The following is an 18251-nucleotide window of genomic DNA, read 5'->3' on the forward strand; positions in this document are numbered from 1 at the left end:
TTGCTGGAGGAGCTCATCAGATCAGGCAGCATCTGTAGAAGGATGGGGACAGCTGATGTTTCAATCCAGATGAGTATCTTGGCCCACATTGGCAACTGTCCATCTCCCTCCACAATAGCTGCCTGACCTGATTCTTGTAGCAGCTCAGTTTGTCTTTGCTTCAGATTCCAGCATCTGTAGTCTCATCTCTAATGCTAATTTGGAAGAATATTTTTTAAGATGGACAAAATACAAAGTAATAAATATGACCAAGTGCAACAACTCACATATATATTTTATTACATAATACTGAATACTGGGATACTGCATGGTGATACACAAAAAAAAATACATTCTTTAATGAGAAAATAAATTCAGTATACACTTCCCCAAACACTCAACTGGACAAATATCCTTAGTTTTCAAGGAATTAATGCTCTGATGATGTTTCATGACGTAACTACTTCACTAGAATGCATGTCAGCAGTTAGAAAACTAATTATTGAGATGAACTTATTTTCCAATTTACTGCATCCCATTATGTAGCACCAGCATTTATTACAATTAATACGTTCAACTGAATAAAAAACAGAAGGAAGTTGCTACATACTGATAGCATGTCCAGTAGTTTTGGTACTTGCATTAAACTTTATAAAATAGTACAAGGTTTTGTATCTAATGTGGTATTCAAAGCACTTACAATTGTGAGGCAGAAGAACAAATGTTCTGTATATCTAACAGTCCAATTTCTTTCAGCAGTTAAATTTACATGGACAGTTTAATATACTTCCCACAAAGCAGTAAAAACATAAATGTAGTAGTTGATCAGTTTTGCTTTCAAGTACATGTACAGAAACAATTGAATTTATTTCTTAGGAGTTCTATTATAGTATTTATCATGCTAAATATGTTAAAAAAAAAGCAATAAATTGTACAATTTTAAAACATGCAAACAGAACTAATTAATAAGTACTGCAGTTGTTACAGCATCTTATATTAACATGTGAGAAAAAAGTCAGAATATACAAGGAAGCCATTACATGACAGTTGATGTTAATCAACATCTGCTTCAAATATTTAGGTTTTGTTTTACTTTATCATAGCAGTTTTCAAAATAAAATTTTACCAAATGAATAATCCATAAATTCTGAAGTTGGTCATTGTTTCTGACTACAAGCATTCATGCATATTTTCCAGTTATTTCACAATGATTCATTGGCTTGTAACTGATTCCTTAAATTGATTACAAAACTGGATAAAAATAGTGAAGATTAAAATATTTTTTGAAAGCTACCAACCCATATATCTAGCAGAGTACACAATGAAAGAATGTACACTGTGCCTTACTTTAATTTGCATCTCATGTCTATAAGTCAATAAATTCATTTACTTTAGTGGATTGAAAGAAGCACTGATTTGATGTAGTGTAAGCACAGTAAATATATTAAGTAATATTGTTACATTCTGCAAATCAAAGCTTTTTAAATTGCATCTAGACATTTTGATTTGCCAAATCATAAGCCTTGTTTCTTCATGAATGAACAGATCACATATTAATTCATTCTGCTGTAATTTTTTTTGTATTTTCATTTACTGGCCATGCAAATGGAGGCTTAAAGCATGTACCAAACATTTAGAAAACATAGTACCATTTTAGAAAAACAATCCAATTCACTACTTTTAGAGATGGCAACATGGTGTCATGTGTCATTTTTATGTCAGAGTAGTGAGATTTAGGTTTTTCCAGTATATTCAACAAACTCAAGTCTCACCAGTAGCAAAACAGATGTAGGAGGGAACACGTAGCTGCAATATTGTAATATTTGTAATCGCTTCAGAATCAGGGAAGAATAAAATACGCAAATAGACCACTTAAATGGGAGCAACCTTTGAATATGGATTACTTGTTTTTTAAAGTAATAAATTGAACAAATAGATACGACTCTGCAAAGTTAAAATCAAAGCAGATCTTCCATGATAACTTTACATTTAAATAATTTGAATTTAGGATAATAATCTAATAACTGGTCACAATATACAGTAAAATTTCTTAATCTTGCACATTTGGGACTTCAGTAGGACTGAACAAGCAGGTTCTTAGGACAATTGGACAGGATTCCTGTTACTACTCCAAAATCTCTAATTTATTTTTAAGATGCTACAGTGGGAATAATAAATATTCAAGGAAGCCAGTGAGTTTAAAGGGAGTACAGGAAATGAAGCTCTAATGATTTTAAAAGGGAGCAGAGAGACCAGGGTCCCTGTGAGCCAAACAGGGTTTTGGAGTAATCCTTAAGTGGATTATCTGAGTTTTACTGTTTTTAAAAATAAAATTTGAATTTGAAAATAATGAAAATTGACTGTTAATCTTTAGTTTCCTTATTTCCGTCCAGCACTTTCAGCCAGTTTCTTCAGTCTTTTCTTCAGCTCCAGAGGAAATTTTTCATAACATTTCTTACAAACAGGCTTCATATCAAACTCCACAAACTTGTTTCTATGGAACAAAAATTAACAAAGTTTAATATTTTTGCTCTTTCTATCCAATCAGGTTTTAAATGAAATTGTAATAAATGGATCAATACAAGCAATTTTGGACATTTTGAATTAATCCAATAACAGGTCAAAATTATGAGGGAATAGAAAGGGTAAATTGCAAGCAGCCTTTTTTTCAGCGAGGTTGGGTGAAACTAGAATGAAAGGTCATAGGTTAAGAAGTAAAAATGAAATATTTAAGGGGAACTTCTTCACTCAGAGGGTGGAGAGAGAGTGGAACAAGCTGCCAGTGGAAATGGTGGATGTGGTTTTGATTTCATCATTTAAGAGGAACTTGTTTAAGCACATGGGGAAGGAGTATGGAGAGCTCTGGTCCAGGTACAGACTGGGATTAGGCAGAGTAATAGTTTGGTATGTACTAGATGGGCTGAATGGCCCGTTTCCATGCTGTAGCGTTCTACAACTATGATTCCATACAAAAGAACCTATTACAAAAAAGCACATGGAATGTTTATCAATGTGATAAAAGATAATCATGGTAACATTGATTTAGTTTCTATGCAAATAAAAGACAAGTTACATGATAAGTTATATAAACTGTCAAGTGAAGTTCTCTGCCTTTGTCAGTGTTCAACCTCTTGCACGGTCCCAATAGTTCTGTATTGTCTCAGCATGTACCATGGAATGTGGTTCAGAGATCAGATTTATGTGGCAGCTTCTGAATCATGCGTTGATTTTTTACGTTAAAAGAAAAGCAGTGACAAAACTGAGATGAATATAATGACAGGCAGTTAACATGTAGTTTTTGATATTAGAAAATGTTTATAGTTGCTTTAGAATATTGTAGTCAGCAAAAACTGATGGCATTGAAGGAGAAAAGGAGAAAAATGATTACAAGCACAATACAGACACCCCACTTTTGTTCATAGCTTGTCAAACTCAATTTTAAAGTAGGTAACATTGCTGCAGAACCTAGTATAGATGCAGTTGGTGGAATGATGACCAGAAGGACTGAAGTGTTTACTTTAAAAAGGTTTTAATTAAAAGTTTCAAATTGATATAAATTCTGATGTCCTGAGATAGTTCACAGGAATATTATTGGTACAGAAAGACGTTTAGGGCAGGTAACCAAAATTAAAAGTTTTAAAAGGGATTTTAAGTATGTAGAGTGTTTGAGGAATGGAATGCAAGAGCCTATGGAGAGAATATCAAATATTGGTAACAATGTAGGTCAGAACTGAAGAGATACAAGAAAGAAAATCAAAAAATTAATTTGATGAGCTGAGATGGGTTTTGATGAACTGGAAGCTAATGTGGTTCAGCAAGCAGAGAGATGATGCACAAATAAGATCTAGGGGCAAAGCACAGGCAACAAATTGGTGACCAAGTTCAATGTAGGTTGGAAGCCAGGAGAGAATTAGAATAGCCAACAGAAGTGTAGATGATTGTTCCGGCAGCAGATAGACTAAAGCAGGGGAAAAAGGCAGGCAATATTACAGAAGTACAAAGAAAATGAAAGGAGACAACAGCACAAAAATGACGACTGAAACACAAGACAGATGGAAATCAAAGATACTAACCAAAGACAGAAGAAAAGAGACAGACATTCCTTACAGGCAGATATCCATCATTTTTTTCTTTTTCTGTTTTTCTTTTGCATCCCTTTCCCGTTTAGCAAGTCGGCGTTTTAACTCTTCAGGCAATTGTTCGTAACAGTGTTTACAGACTGGTTTCAGATCAATTTCAACAAATTTGTCTCTTCAGCATACAGAGAATGGATAGGAAAGGACAGAAGAGAGAGAGAGTAATGTATGAACAATGAAAATATAGAATCACGCAGGAAAAAAACCTGAATTGATTCAAAAACAAATCTCAGAAAGAGGCTGATATTAAACATTTGAAAAAACATTTTGAAAACATTTCTAGAGTAGCTAGAATAAAAGTACTTACTTGAGTGTCAGCTTGGTGTTGCAGGTTGAACAGGCGAAACAGTTAACACACCAAGCTTTATTCAAAGCAGATACAACTGTATAGGAAGAAGGAAAATACCGAGTAAGTTATAAAGTTAACTTACTAGAATTTATAATAGGGCTGATTAGAAATAGAATATATTTTGGGTGAAACAATGTTTTATCATTTAACATAGAAAGAAGTAATTCGGAGAATAGTACAACATCCCAACTTTCAGGGATAGATGATTGGGTTTCTGGAGATCAGTGCTGGGTCCCTTGTTTGTCATCTATATCAACGATCTGGATGATAATGTGGTAGACTGGATCAGCAAATTTGTGGATGACACCAAAACTGGGGGTGTAGTGGACAGTGAAGAAGACTATCAAAACATGCATTGGGATATGGGGCAGCTAGAAAAATAGATTTTGAAAGGATAGCAGATGGAATTTAATGCAAACGTGAGTGAGGTGTTGCACCTTAAGAGGACAACCAGGGTAGTACCTACACGGTGAGCGATGGGGCACTGAGGAGTGCTGTAGAACAGAGTGATTTGAGAATATAGATCCATAATTCCTTGTAAGTAGCACCATAGGTAGATAAGGTTGTAAAGAAAGCTTTTTGGCACATTGGCCTTCACAAATCAAGTACAGGAGATGGATTGTTATGCTGAAGTTGTATATAATATTGGTGAGACCTTATTTGAGAACTGTGTAAAGTTTTGGTCACCTAACTACTGGAAAGATAGAAATAAGACTGATAGAGTGCAGAGGAAATTTACAAACATGTTGCCAGGACTTGAGGACCTGAGTTATAGGGAAAGGTTGAATAGGTCAGGACTTTATTCCTAGAGCATAATAGAATGAGGGGAGATTTGATAGAGGTATATAAAATTATGAGGGGCATAGGGTAAATGCAAGCAGGCTTATTCCACTGAGATTGGGCAAGATGACAACTAAAGGTCATGGGTTAAGGGTGAAATGTAAAATGTTTAAGGGAAACATGAGGGGAATTTCTTCACTTAGAGGACGGTGGGAGTGTAAAACGAGCTGCCAACGTAAGATGCAGGTTTGATTTCAACAGTTAAGAGAAATTTGGATAGGTACATGGATGGTAGGCCTATGGCCCAGGTGCAGGTCAATGGGGGTAAAGTAGATTAATAATTCGATATGGACTAGATGACCAAAGGGCCCTTTTCTGTGTTGTAGTGTTCCATGACTATGTTGTACACAGCATTTGAATATCTTAATTTAATTTTAAAACTTGGGAAAGCACTTTTTTGTAGGTACATTTTACTAAAGCTATATCAGAATAGGAAACAGAAAAACAATTTTATGCTTTTCTTGCATAAATACAATCATAAATATTTGAATAACTAAAAAGCATTGTGAAACTTACCATCACCTTCAATCACACGATTACAGTGGTAGCAAACATCACCAAAAAGCTGAAAAGATAATTGCAAGATGTTCAAAGTACACTTACATCAAAAGATACAAAGTTTAAGACAAGAACAATGCTCTCAGCTATCTTTTCAAATTTATTTCAAAGAAATGAACGGAATTCAGCTGCAACATTCTTGACTCCACATCATTGATGCAAGTTCAAACCCATTTCTCAGATTGCACTTTGTTGCATTATTGGTGTTATTCTCTATGTACGTTAAACTGAAACAAAAATTTCCCGTGGTATCCTTTGTAGAGGACTCTCAGTACTTGAATGTTGGACTACACTGTAGCAGAATGCAGTGGCTAGAATAAGCTGACCTCCCTCATCACAACCCCTCATTCAGCAGATGTCAGGTGAGGCAAAGCAGGCTGAGTGACAAGTAGATCTCCACTCCTGCCCTTCTAGTGCCCTGGCAGTCTGAGGCAGTTAAGCGTAGTTGAATGATTTAAAATTTGAATCAAAAGCACTTAAAAGCAAAAACACTACATAATTAAAATAAAATAATAACTGTAAGAGGCATTGACCATTTAATAGTAGCTAATCTCGTGCTTACTTAAAAAGGAATAGTAATCCTGATCCTAGAAAGGTTCAAAATGCAAACCTTCTTTTCCTTATAAATTTTGGCTGACTAAAATCAAAACCATAGTGGATACTGAAACACAAAAAAAAACTGACCATCAGTAAATGTTTTTGATTCTGTGTTTAAAAGCATTTAATGTCTAAATGTAGAACTCATACCAAAATTGTCATGTTTGGGTAAAAGAAAAATTAAATTGCTATTAAATTAAATGACAGAATAATGCTGTTTTACCTGATTATAGTGCGTCTCACAATAAGCCAATCCCTTCCTTTCATAGTGACGGTGACCCAAAAATGGTTTCTCACACTTGGCGCATACAAAATGCTGTAAATAGATTGTAACATGTTCAATTTGTTAAGCGATCCTTCCTTCCACAAATAAACCAGCAAAGCAAACTTCACAGCAGTTACTCAGTGCAAGATATAACCAAAGATGCATGTTGTACATTGAATCATATCTTTCTTTCTTATAATTCGCAGAAAATGAATCTCAGAGTTGTATGTGGGGTCATGTATTTACTCTGATAATATATTTTACTTCTAACTTCATAACTTTTTATACTTTACAGACCTCCATGAGAAAACACAATTCTTGCAAAAATAAACTCAATAAAAGAAAGGTAAAGGCAACATTTCTTAATTGTTTTAAGATGGGGAAAACAGTATTATAAGAGTACTAGACAATAGGGTGATCCGTTGGGGCACCCTTTGAAAGAAAGGTAGTGCAGTCTGATGTGACCAGAATGAACATTAAATTTTCCTTAATGCTACTGGCATTGCTTTGCTTTGAAAATTGAAGAATAAAAACAAGTTTATTAAAGAAGAAAGACGTGTAGCAAGGAAAATATAGCTCCTCCTCGTTTAATGAAGGACAGTTCCAATGTCAACATTTCAGGCTGATCTGCCACCCTTGTGCCTCTCGTTGTCATTCTGGAGACGTGCAGTCCTTTCATGCGTTGTCTCTTCATCTCTTCTGCTGTTTGTTCTTTGTCTCTGATCTTGCATTTCTCTGCTCCTTTGTCTCTTCCCCTCTCCTCCTGCTGTGCCTGTTGTTGTCATTCTGGAGATGTGCATGCCTCTCCTCCTCTGTCTCTTCTTCTCTCATCTTTATTGTCCTGACTCTTTGATCCTGGAGTCGCGTGGCCCTGGCCTCAGCCGATTCTTGTTCTCTCCCTCTCCTTGCCGCTTCCTGACGAAGTTTGGCGTCCCCCTTCTCTTTCTACATGGCATAATTAGGCTTACCATATTTTTTTTACTCTAACGCTGGATAGAAGATACGAAGCAGTAATACCAAAGGAAGCTGATTATTCTTGATGATGTGGTTGGCGCTTTCCTAAATGGACGTGATGTAGTCACCGCTGTCCTTTGACTACAGCAAAGGGTTTAATGGGTGCCTCGAAGTATGTCATTACGGGTTACAGGATGTTATGTCATGCTTAAATTAAGAGAAGATCTGATGATCAGTTTTTGAATCTAGTCAAGACTTTTATACATTGTGGGGACCATTTTTGAGTTATTTTCAAAACCTTTGATTTGTTGTAAAAGCACATATGGTGGCTGATAATATATTTTATTATACGATAAGGGATTTTCCCCCTTTTTTCCTGCTTCTCCTAACAGCTCTGACTTTGGTAGTGGGTTTAGACTTTTTTTTTCTGTATACCAAATTTTTTATATTTCAATATTACGATTTAGTTTAGTATTTATGAATACAGGGTTTTGTGATAGTAACTGTATTTTTAATACAATGTATTTGGTACTTTTGTTTTGACTTATAATATATATCTTCTTGTACTCTGTATTCCTTTATGCAGAAACTAATAAAAATATTGAAAGAGAAGTATGTTATTACAATAAGGTTTAATGATCTCTTATTGATGTGTGGCAATTACATCTGTCCCAGTCCTGCACATGCTGATGGTGATATGTGACTGCTCGAACTAGAACTGCCCTGCCCTTTCGCTCCGGTTGGTGTCGCTGCTGAGGCTGGCCGTACATGTGTTGTGGTGTCACGTCCCGATTTCCATGATGGTGGATTGGCTCTCGGGTGAAAGGCAACCTGTTGATTTTTGTGAATGAGCAATTTTATACAAATATATAACCATGAACTTTGCCTGCATTCTGTAAGCTAGCACATTTTAAGTCGATTTAGCCAAAAAAAGTGCCGCTATAATGGACTGTTTGCACTAATTGGAGGTCACAAACAGAGCATGAGAATTTTAGTAGTATATAGATAGAATAGCCAAACTGATCAGCCTTCTCAGATTTTAACCTTAAATTCATGTTCCAAGTTACACTAACAAAAAATTAAATTCTTTTCAAAGTTTCACTTCTGTTTTTGCAATTTTATTTAATTTCTCAATAATAATGAGAAAGCAGCGCTCACACTTCTGCAATCACGCACCACCACAAGTATATGCCTAACTGCTGATGTATTTTGAAACCTAATCATCCAAATACTTAAACCTGGGCTGTTAATATAACCAAAATTAGAAATAACTCAGTTCACATCTGCAACTTGAGATATGAACAGTAATGAAAACAAAAAGGCTTGGGCATCAATGGCATATTTCACAAAAACTGAGCTAATCACAAATTTCATGTTTACCTCATGAAAACTAACCTTTCCATCTGACTCACCTTGTACGACTAAAGACTAAATTAGAGGTGGTTCAGGGATTGAATATTTTTAAATTCTCCAAAGCATCCTTCGTGTATTGTTCAACATTGGTAGAAAGATGATGATTGCTTTTACAGCCCTGCAATTTTTATTAAGTTACATTATGTTCTATCTTTAAAATTTGGAAGAAAATAGGACCAGCACAAAAAAAGGATCGAGTGCTTTTCCCGCATATCTGATGAATAAACTCTTCTCGGGCTTCCTGCCAGGTACAGGTATCGATTTTAATCGATGTTTCGATGACAAACTCCGCCATCTTCATCGGGGATGGAATAGTTTGATGGAATATGGCCCCGTCATCATTGGTTGAGGACAAACCAATCAGGTTTCCACTGTCTCACCTTTCTTAGAGCAAGACCTTTGTCTTTGTTAAAATTCTTACTCTCGCCTTATTTCAATGGCTTCCTTCACCAGGCAGTCCCAGAAGTCACTGGTACAGCACAGTAGTCTTGTGCCGTCACAGTCAACCCTACTGTCGATTTCTCCATGTAACCCAAACGGATACACTTCCTATGCTCCTTGATGCAGGTTTTTGCTGTGCACCCCATCTTGCAGATACACGCCACTCCACATTCACAGGGCATCCTGTAAACGCCAGCCATTCTTTGACCCGCATAAACTGGGATTGGAGCTTCCTTCCGGGTTTGTGGGTGGTATTAAATCTGGTATTTCTTCACGATACTGGTAATCCTTCCAGAAACCATGGGAATTTAGGGAAGTCAGACCGGAATTCGATTGTAAACAAGATGGAACAGCAGAAACCTGATTAGTTAAGTACTAACCAATCAGTAGCGACAGACAGTGGGGGTATATATACCACCAAACTAGACATGTCGGTTAAATTCAATACCTGTACCCGGCTGGAAGCTTGAGGAGAGTTTATTTATAGGACTAGCTCAGTGCTACAGTGTAATACACAAAATGGGGATATCCTGTGTCTCACTGGACACAGTTAGCCCATGGTAACACTACACTGAAGTGTCCTGCTTCTGAAGCGAAGATTGATGTTACAAAAGTCTTGCATGTTGATCAATTAACCTTTCCTTCAAACACTGCAGAGAACTGAAATCACAGAAGAATTAAGTTGAATAAAAGTCCATTAAGGTTTGTTAAACAAAGGATAACAAGAGGAGAGATGGGCATTATTGGAAAGTTGATTGCAGAGATTTGTAAAGGGATTAATGGGAGGTACTTTGCAGATGGATGGAAGCTACACAGATAAGGTTTGCATTTCAAAATAAACAAGAGATTTAGTTGTTTTCCCTGAGGCCTCCTGTCTTTAAAGTTGTATGGCTTTTGAAGACACACTAAGTTCAGTGACTTGTGTCCACAGCCAGAAGCAAAAATTTTGTCAATGTCCTTTTGCTCCAATTTAAAGATAAAACTGTTCAGACAGAGTTTTGAAGCACTCCTTACTAGACACAGTATCGTCGCGCTCATTAGTGTGACGCTATTACGGTGTTGAAGTTCAGAGTTCAATTCTGGTGCTGTCTGTAAAGAGTTTGTACATTCTTTTTGTGACTGCGTGGATTCCTCCACCTGTCCAAAGTAGTACTGGTAAATTGTCCGGTAAATAGTCGAGTTGATGAGCGTCATGGCTCACTGGGCCAGAAGGATCTGTTTTGCACTGTATCTCTAAATAAATACATTAATATCTGCAAATATAGTAGTTTGTGAAAAATTAAGTTACTTGCTCCAAATAGGTTAAGCATCTAAATATTTATAAACAAACTAGATATCAATTTGAAATTAACACTTAGAAGTGTCTTTTAAGGCTATGTCTACACTAGATCAGATAATTTTGAAAACGCCGGTTTCACGTAAAAACGATAGGCATCCATGTCAAGCGTTTTTGAAAATATCTCTGTCCACATTGAAATGGAGATTTTGGCGAATCTCATCCTACTGCGCATGCGCAGGACACATCTACCGAAAACAAGCGACATGTTTGGTGTCGAATCTCGCCATGAAAGACGGTGCGTGTTTGTTCAATTACAGACTAGAAAAATTTAAAAGATGGACAGCTGTTGCTCTCATGCAAGAGGACTTAACACTAAAAAAAACAAATACTGGACCGTATGGAGGCAAACGGCAGGGAGTCCAAGGCTGACGATGAACAATGAAAAACTGACCAACTCTGTTGCATTAATAAAGCCCCTTGTTAACTGTATAAAACATGTCTGCATCAGTATTATCTTGTATTTTGTACAAGATCTTGTATAATGTTACATTAGGCTGTTACACATCTATTGTCAGAGAAGTACTTGCATAAATAGGTAAACCACCTTCATACGAGCAAGGACAGAAAACAGGGCAAAGTGAATATACTTATTTATTCAGTAAGTTATGGGTCAAAGTATTTGGTGAGTACATTTCTAACTCTTCTGGCTTCAGTCTCGTTGCCATCTGTTCTGAAATTGTTAGGTTGCGTTCAAAAAAACAATGACATAGCATGCTGCTGCCAGTATCTGTTCCGGTACGTCATTACAGCATTTTTAGATGTCTCCAGTTACCCCGCCCACAGTGCTCTGGCCAATCCGGCGTTTTCAAAATTACACACCCTGGAGAGTGTTTTAGAAAAGCACTATTTTCGGTGGACTAAACGAAGAGAAAAAGCTTCGGTTATGGATTTATCCAGTGTCGTGTGGACGTAGCCTGAATCAGCCTTGCTATGACTTCAACTACAAAAGGAAGGGAACACAGTCAACTCTCCGACTATAACTGAAAAAAGGAAGGCTTTTACAAAAGTATATTTTGGAACAATCATGAATCAGTTGAAAAAGGATCTAGTCAAGAATCAGTTGATTGCAATGTGGCATGTTGTGAAGTCAGGAGAGTCAATTGCATATAAACAAGAATAATGAGCTGTGTTCAGCCATAAAGAAATATACAGAAAATGATACAAAACAGGCAAGCCCACAATGTGTCATCAATCATAATGAAAAAGGGTTTTATTGGGCCAGTGTTATTGATAGATGAGTGGCAAAGTACTTAGGTTTCAGAGTTCAAAAGTATATTACAGTACTCAAAAATAGCATTTGATCACACATTGAGAATAATGTGTAAATTCCAGTCAGTATCTGCGGAAATCCAGTCCTACAATAACTTTGTGCACTTAGTTAGCAAAGGTGTGTGGCGCCCCATTTCCTAGCGTATCCGAACTGACTCACAATTAGATAGCCTACGGGGGTTTGCGAGCACAGAGCTTTGGAGCCTCTACGCCATGGTGGGCCGGTTGACAGAGGCTTAAAAGTGAGGCTGAAGTTTTCGAATAAAGTTTTTTCCTTCGACTGCAGTTACCGACTCCGTGTCGTAATTTTAGCGCTGCGTGTAGCACACCGCTACAATTGGTGACCCCGACGGTCCAAACGATTTTTGGACCAGAAATGACCGACACCGTCTCTGTTCATGCGGTTTCGTTGAAACTGCCAGGTTTCTGGACACAGCGCCCGGACCTATGGCTCCAGCAAGCCGAAGCCCAATTCCACGTTCGCCGGATCACCTCAGGAGACACCCGCTACTACTTCGTGGTGAGCTCCCTCGACCAGGACACAGCGGCCCAGGTCGCGGAGTTCGTACAGTCGCCCCCGGCAGATGGCAAGTACATGGAATTCAAAGCCCTGCTCCTCAGGACTTTCGGACTCTCACGGCGTGAGCGGGCTGCCCGTTTACTGCACCTGGATGGCTTGGGCGACAGACCTCCATCGGCTTTAATGAATGAGATGTTGTCTCTGGCCGACGGACACACAGGCCTCATGTTTGAGCAGGCATTCCTGGAGCAGCTGCCCGAGGACATCCGCCTGCTGCTGTCCGACGCGGATTTCAGTGACCCTCGGAAGGTGGCAGCCCGGGTGGACTTGCTGTGGAACGCCAAAAAGGTGAGCGGGGCGTCCATCGCGCGGATCTCCCAGCCCCGCTCCCGGCAGCAAACCAGTCCAGGCCCGGCCGCAGAGCCCGCCAACCCCCGGCCCAATGAACACTGGTGCTTCTACCACCAGCGGTGGGGTGCAGAGGCCCGCCGTTGTCGCCCGCCCTGCGAGTTCCCGGGAAACGCCAGGGCCAGCCGCCACTGATGGCTACGGCGGCTGGCCATCGGGATAGCCTCCTGTATGTGTGGGATAGAAGGTCGGGACGCCGGTTTTTGGTCGATACTGGGGCTGAGATCAGCGTTTTACCTCTGACGAGTTACGACACCCGCAGCAGGGCACCGGGTCCCCCCCTGAGGGCCGTGAATGGCAGCACCGTAAGGACCTATGGCACCCGCCAGGTGCAGCTACAGTTCGGCTCCAGCCAGTTCACGTGGGACTTCACACTGGCCGCCGTAGCCCAACCGCTTCTGGGTGCGGATTTTTTGCGGGCTCACAGCCTGCTGGTCGACCTGCCCAGGAAGAGACTGGTACACGCCGAGACCTTTCAGACGTTCTCCCTGGGTGCAGCCCAGTTGCCAGCCCCTCACCTCGGCTCCATCATGCTGTCCGACAACGACTTCACCAGGGTCCTGGCGGAGTTCCCATCGGTTCTGGCACCGCAGTTCACAGCAGCCATGCCCCGACACGGCGTACAGCACCACATCCCGACCCAGGGACCACCCCTCCATGCCCGTGCTCGGCAGCTTCCCCCGGACAAGCTCCGACTGGCGAAGGAGGAGTTCCAGAGGATGGAGGAATTGGGGATCATCCGGCGGTCCGACAGCCCATGGGCTTCCCCCCTGCACATGGTGCCCAAAGCGACGGGGGGCTGGAGACCATGCGGCAACTACCGCAGGTTGAACGAGGCTACCACACTGGACCGCTACCCTGTGCCGCACATTCAAGACTTTGCGGCAAACCTGCACGGCGCACGGATCTTCTCCAAGATAGATCTCGTCCGGGGATATCATCAAATCCCGATGCATCCTGACGACGTCCCCAAAACGGCTCTCATCACCCCATTCGGCCTTTTCGAGTTCCTCCGCATGCCGTTCGGCCTGAAGAATGCCGCACAGACGTTCCAGCGGTTAATGGACGCGGTGGGACGGGACCTGGACTTCGCATTCATCTATTTAGACGACATTCTCATAGCCAGCAGCAATCGTCAGGAGCATCTGTCCCACCTCCGTCAACTCTGCGCCCGACTGAGTGAGTACGGTCTTACAATCAACCCTGCCAAATGCCAGTTCAGACTCGATACCATTGACTTCCTGGGCCACAGAATTACTAAAGACGGGGCAACCCCTCTGCCCGCTAAGGTAGATGCGGTCCGCCACTTCCCCCGACCCACCACGATCAAAGGCCTTCAGGAATTCGTAGGTATGGTCAATTTCTACCACCGCTTCCTCCCTTCAGCTGCCTGGATCATGCGCCCCCTGTTCGCCCTGATGTCGGGTCCGAGCAAGGACATTACCTGGGACGAGGAGTCCGCCGCCACTTTCGTTCAAACGAAGGAAGCTTTGGCGGACGCCGCAATGCTAGTACATCCCAGAATGGACGCCCCTACCGCCCTCACAGTGGACGCATCCAACACGGCAGTCGGTGGGGTGCTGGAGCAGCTCATCGCAGGTCGCTGGCAACCCCTGGCGTTTTTCAGCAAACACCTGCGGCCACCCGACCTGCGGCTTTCGACCAAGAACTGTTGGCGCTATACCTGGCAATCCGGCATTTCAGGTACTTCCTAGAAGGTCGGCCCTTCACCGCGTTCACGGACCACAAACCGCTTACCTTTGCGTTTACGAAAGCATCCGACCCCTGGTCGTCCTGCCAGCAACGCCACCTGTCCTACATCTCTGAATACACGACGGATGTTCGGCAGGTCTCGGGTAAGGACAATGTCGTGGCGGATGCGCTCTCTCGCCCTACCGTTCATGCCCTTTCCCAAGGGGTAGACTTTGAGGCGCTGGCAGAGGCACAGCAGGCGGATGAGGAGATTCCGAGTTACAGGACCGCAGTCTCCGGTCTGCAGCTCCAGGACCTCCCCGTGGGCCCAGGTGAGAGGACCCTACTCTGTGACGTCGCCACCGGCCAGCCCCATCCAGTCGTCCCGACAGCATGGCGGCGCCGCGTTTTCGACTCCATTCATAACTTGGCGCATCCCTCCATCCGGACAACTGTCCGGATGGTTTCCAGCAGGTTCGTTTGGCACGGACTCCGCAAACAGGTCAGTGAATGGGCCAGAACATGCATGCACTGCCAGATGGCCAAGGTGCAGCGGCACACCAAAGCCCCACCGCAGCAGTTCCATCCCGCCCACCGGCGTTTCGACCACATTCATGTGGATATCGTGGGCCCCCTGCCAGTGTCGCGCAGAGCGCATTACCTCCTGACTATCGTGGACCGGTTCACAAGATGGCCAGAGGCGGTCCCGCTCACCGACCCCACCTCCGAATCTTGCGCCCGAGCCCTGATCGCCACCTGGATATCTCGCTTTGGTGTCCCGGCCCACATTACCTCCAACAGAGGCGCCCAGTTCACCTCCAGCCTGTGGTCAGCTATGGCCAGCCTTTTGGGGACTCAGCTGCACCACACAACTGCCTACCACCCACAGTCGAACGGGCTAGTGGAGCGTTTCCACCGTCACCTGAAGTCGGCCCTCGTGGCCCGCCTGCGAGGAGCCAACTGGGCGGACGAGCTTCCCTGGGTCCTACTCGGTATCCGCACAGCGCCCAAGGATGACCTGCACGCCTCGTCGGCCGAGTTGGTATACGGCGCGCCCCTGGTCGTCCCCGGGGAGTTCCTACCAGCCCCAAGGGGGCAAGAGGAAGAACCCGCAGCAGTCCTGGGCAGACTTCGTGAGAAGCTCGGTAACCTGGCCCCCATACCCACTTCACAGCTTGGGCGGCACCCGACCTGCGTACCCAAAGACCTACAGAACTGTAAGTTTGTGTTTGTACGAAGGGGCGGGCATCGGCCACCGCTGCAGCGGCCATACGAGGGGCCGTTTATGGTGCTCCGGAACAACGGGTCCACGTTCGTGCTGGACGTTGGGGGGAAGGAGGAGGTTTTCACGGTGGACCGCCTCAAGCCGGCCCATGTGGACCTGGCGCAACCGGCCGAGTTTCCCGCACCTCGGCGCAGAGGCCGACCTCCCAAGCAGGTTCTGGCCCAGACTGTGGACATTGGGGGGTGTATCGCCGGTTCTGGGGGGGGGTTATGTGGCGCCCCATTTCCTAGCGTATCCGAACCGACTCACAATTAGATAGCCTACGGGGGTTTGCGAGCACAGAGCTTTGGAGCCTCTACGCCATGGGGGGCCGGTTGACAGAGGCTTAAAAGTGAGGCTGAAGTTTTCGAATAAAGTTTTTTCCTTCGACTGCAGTTACCGACTCCGTGTCGTAATTTTAGCGCTGCGTGTAGCACACCGCTACAGGTGCACAATTTTTATACTCATGGTTCCCATACTGGAGTTAGACTGTAATACAATACATTGGAGCAGAATTAGGCCAGAGTTGATATATTTGTGATAAACAGGCAGGGACAAAAAAAATGGAGATTATCTTTCTGAGACATTTGTTAAGTTCTCAACAAGGTAGACCTTAACATTTAATTAAATCAGTAATGATATTTGTGTGCCTGCATGAACAAAACTGACAATGAAATCTATCAGATTATGAAAGCCCATCTAGGAAGGGAAACTATCATTGCTACCTAACCTGAGATGTATCCAAATCAAATGCCTTCAGGATAAAAGGAAACAATATTAATGTAATATAGTATATATTGACCACAGCCCAAGAATAAATAAAAATTGAGCAGTAAACAAGCATGCCTATTCTCCGATCTGGAGATCTTGGCCCAAAACAACAACTATCTATTCATTTCCATAGACACTGCCTGACCTGCTGACTTCCTCCAGCATTTTGTGTATGATGCCTATTAGATACTGCCTTTTTCAGCCCTTTGCCTCTTCTACCAATCACCTTCCAGCTTTTATTCCCCCTCCTCCACCCGCCTAACATAGAAACATAGAAAATAGGTGCAGGAGTAGGCCATTCGGCCCTTCGAGCCTGCATCGCCATTCAGTATGATCATGGCTAATCATCCAACTCAGAACCCTGTACCTGCTTTCTCTGCATACCCCCGATCCCTTTAGCCACAAGGGCCATATCTAACTTCCTCTTAAATATAGGCAATGAACCAGCCTCAAATGTTTCCTGTGGCAGAGAATTCCACAGATTCACCACTCTCTGTGTGAAGAAGTTTCTCCTCATCTCGGTCCTAAAAGGCTTCCCCTTTATCCTTAAACTGTGACCCCTCGTTCTGGACTTCCCCAACATCGAAAACAATCTTCCTGCATCTAGCCTGTCCAATCCCTTTAGAATTTTATATGTTTCAATAAGATCCCCCCTCAATCTTCTAAATTCCAGTGAGTATAAGCCTAGTCGATCCAGTCTTTCTTCAAATGATAGTCCTGCCATCCCAGGAATCAATCTGGTGAACCTTCTTCTGTACTCCCTCTATAGCAAGAATGTCTGCATTCGGTAATGAAGAAACAATCTCCTCCGTTTCACCACTCAATGATAACCCAGAATATGGAAAGAAAATATTAAAGCACATAAACAACCCTTACATTTGCAATGATCATTCTACACTGGGAAGGCAATAGTCAAAGCAATAAAGAGAATAGGATATTAATCAGTTTACCTCCACATGCCACTGCTTGCCCATGGCATTGACTACGCGCCCTTCAATTGGCCGTCGGCAAGCACCACAAATGGGAACGCCCATTTTATCATGGCATGGCAAGCAATACAGTTCTCCTTTCAGTTCTCGGGCTTCGGCAGTTAACTCTTTTCTAATTAAAATAAAGCAGCAAAGAACCATTCATTTGTATCATCTCTCACTGAGATAATTTACTTTGAAAATTAAGATAATCTACATTGAGGTTCTATACAAAATTTCATAGAGAAATATACATATTTTGCTGTTGGTAAAAGTACAAAATACAAAGGTTTGTGGTATTTGAGATCCGAAAATTGGTTGTGTGGTTGAAACAGGGAAAGCTCTAAAATGCAAGAAGTCATTGATGGTCTGGTCAGCTGGCAGAAAAATGGCAAATGGAACTTAAACTGACAGAAATGCACAATAATACACTTGATGAGGGAGAACAAAGCAGGGGAATGTACAATGAATGGCAGGATATGGAGCTG

The 18251-nt window shown here is 42.3% G+C and overlaps 1 protein-coding gene across 3 annotated transcripts in view; it reads right to left on the bottom strand.

The window, feature by feature from the left end:
* Positions 1–256: 256 nt before the first annotated feature.
* Positions 257–18251, bottom strand: part of LOC132391325 (LIM and senescent cell antigen-like-containing domain protein 1) — a 96872-nt gene continuing 78877 nt past the window's right edge. For all 3 annotated transcript variants that reach the window (XM_059964366.1, XM_059964365.1, XM_059964364.1), the window contains exons 6-10: positions 17746–17896; positions 6683–6775; positions 5821–5869; positions 4423–4498; positions 257–2473 (exon numbers count right to left, since the gene is read on the bottom strand). In XM_059964366.1, the coding sequence (XP_059820349.1) occupies positions 2359–2473; positions 4423–4498; positions 5821–5869; positions 6683–6775; positions 17746–17896 (484 nt within the window). In that variant the 3' untranslated portion in view covers positions 257–2358. The remainder of the gene's footprint in view (positions 2474–4422; positions 4499–5820; positions 5870–6682; positions 6776–17745; positions 17897–18251) is intronic.

The sequence above is a fragment of the Hypanus sabinus genome, chromosome 3 (genome assembly GCF_030144855.1).
Source record: "Hypanus sabinus isolate sHypSab1 chromosome 3, sHypSab1.hap1, whole genome shotgun sequence".
NCBI lineage: Eukaryota > Metazoa > Chordata > Chondrichthyes > Myliobatiformes > Dasyatidae > Hypanus > Hypanus sabinus.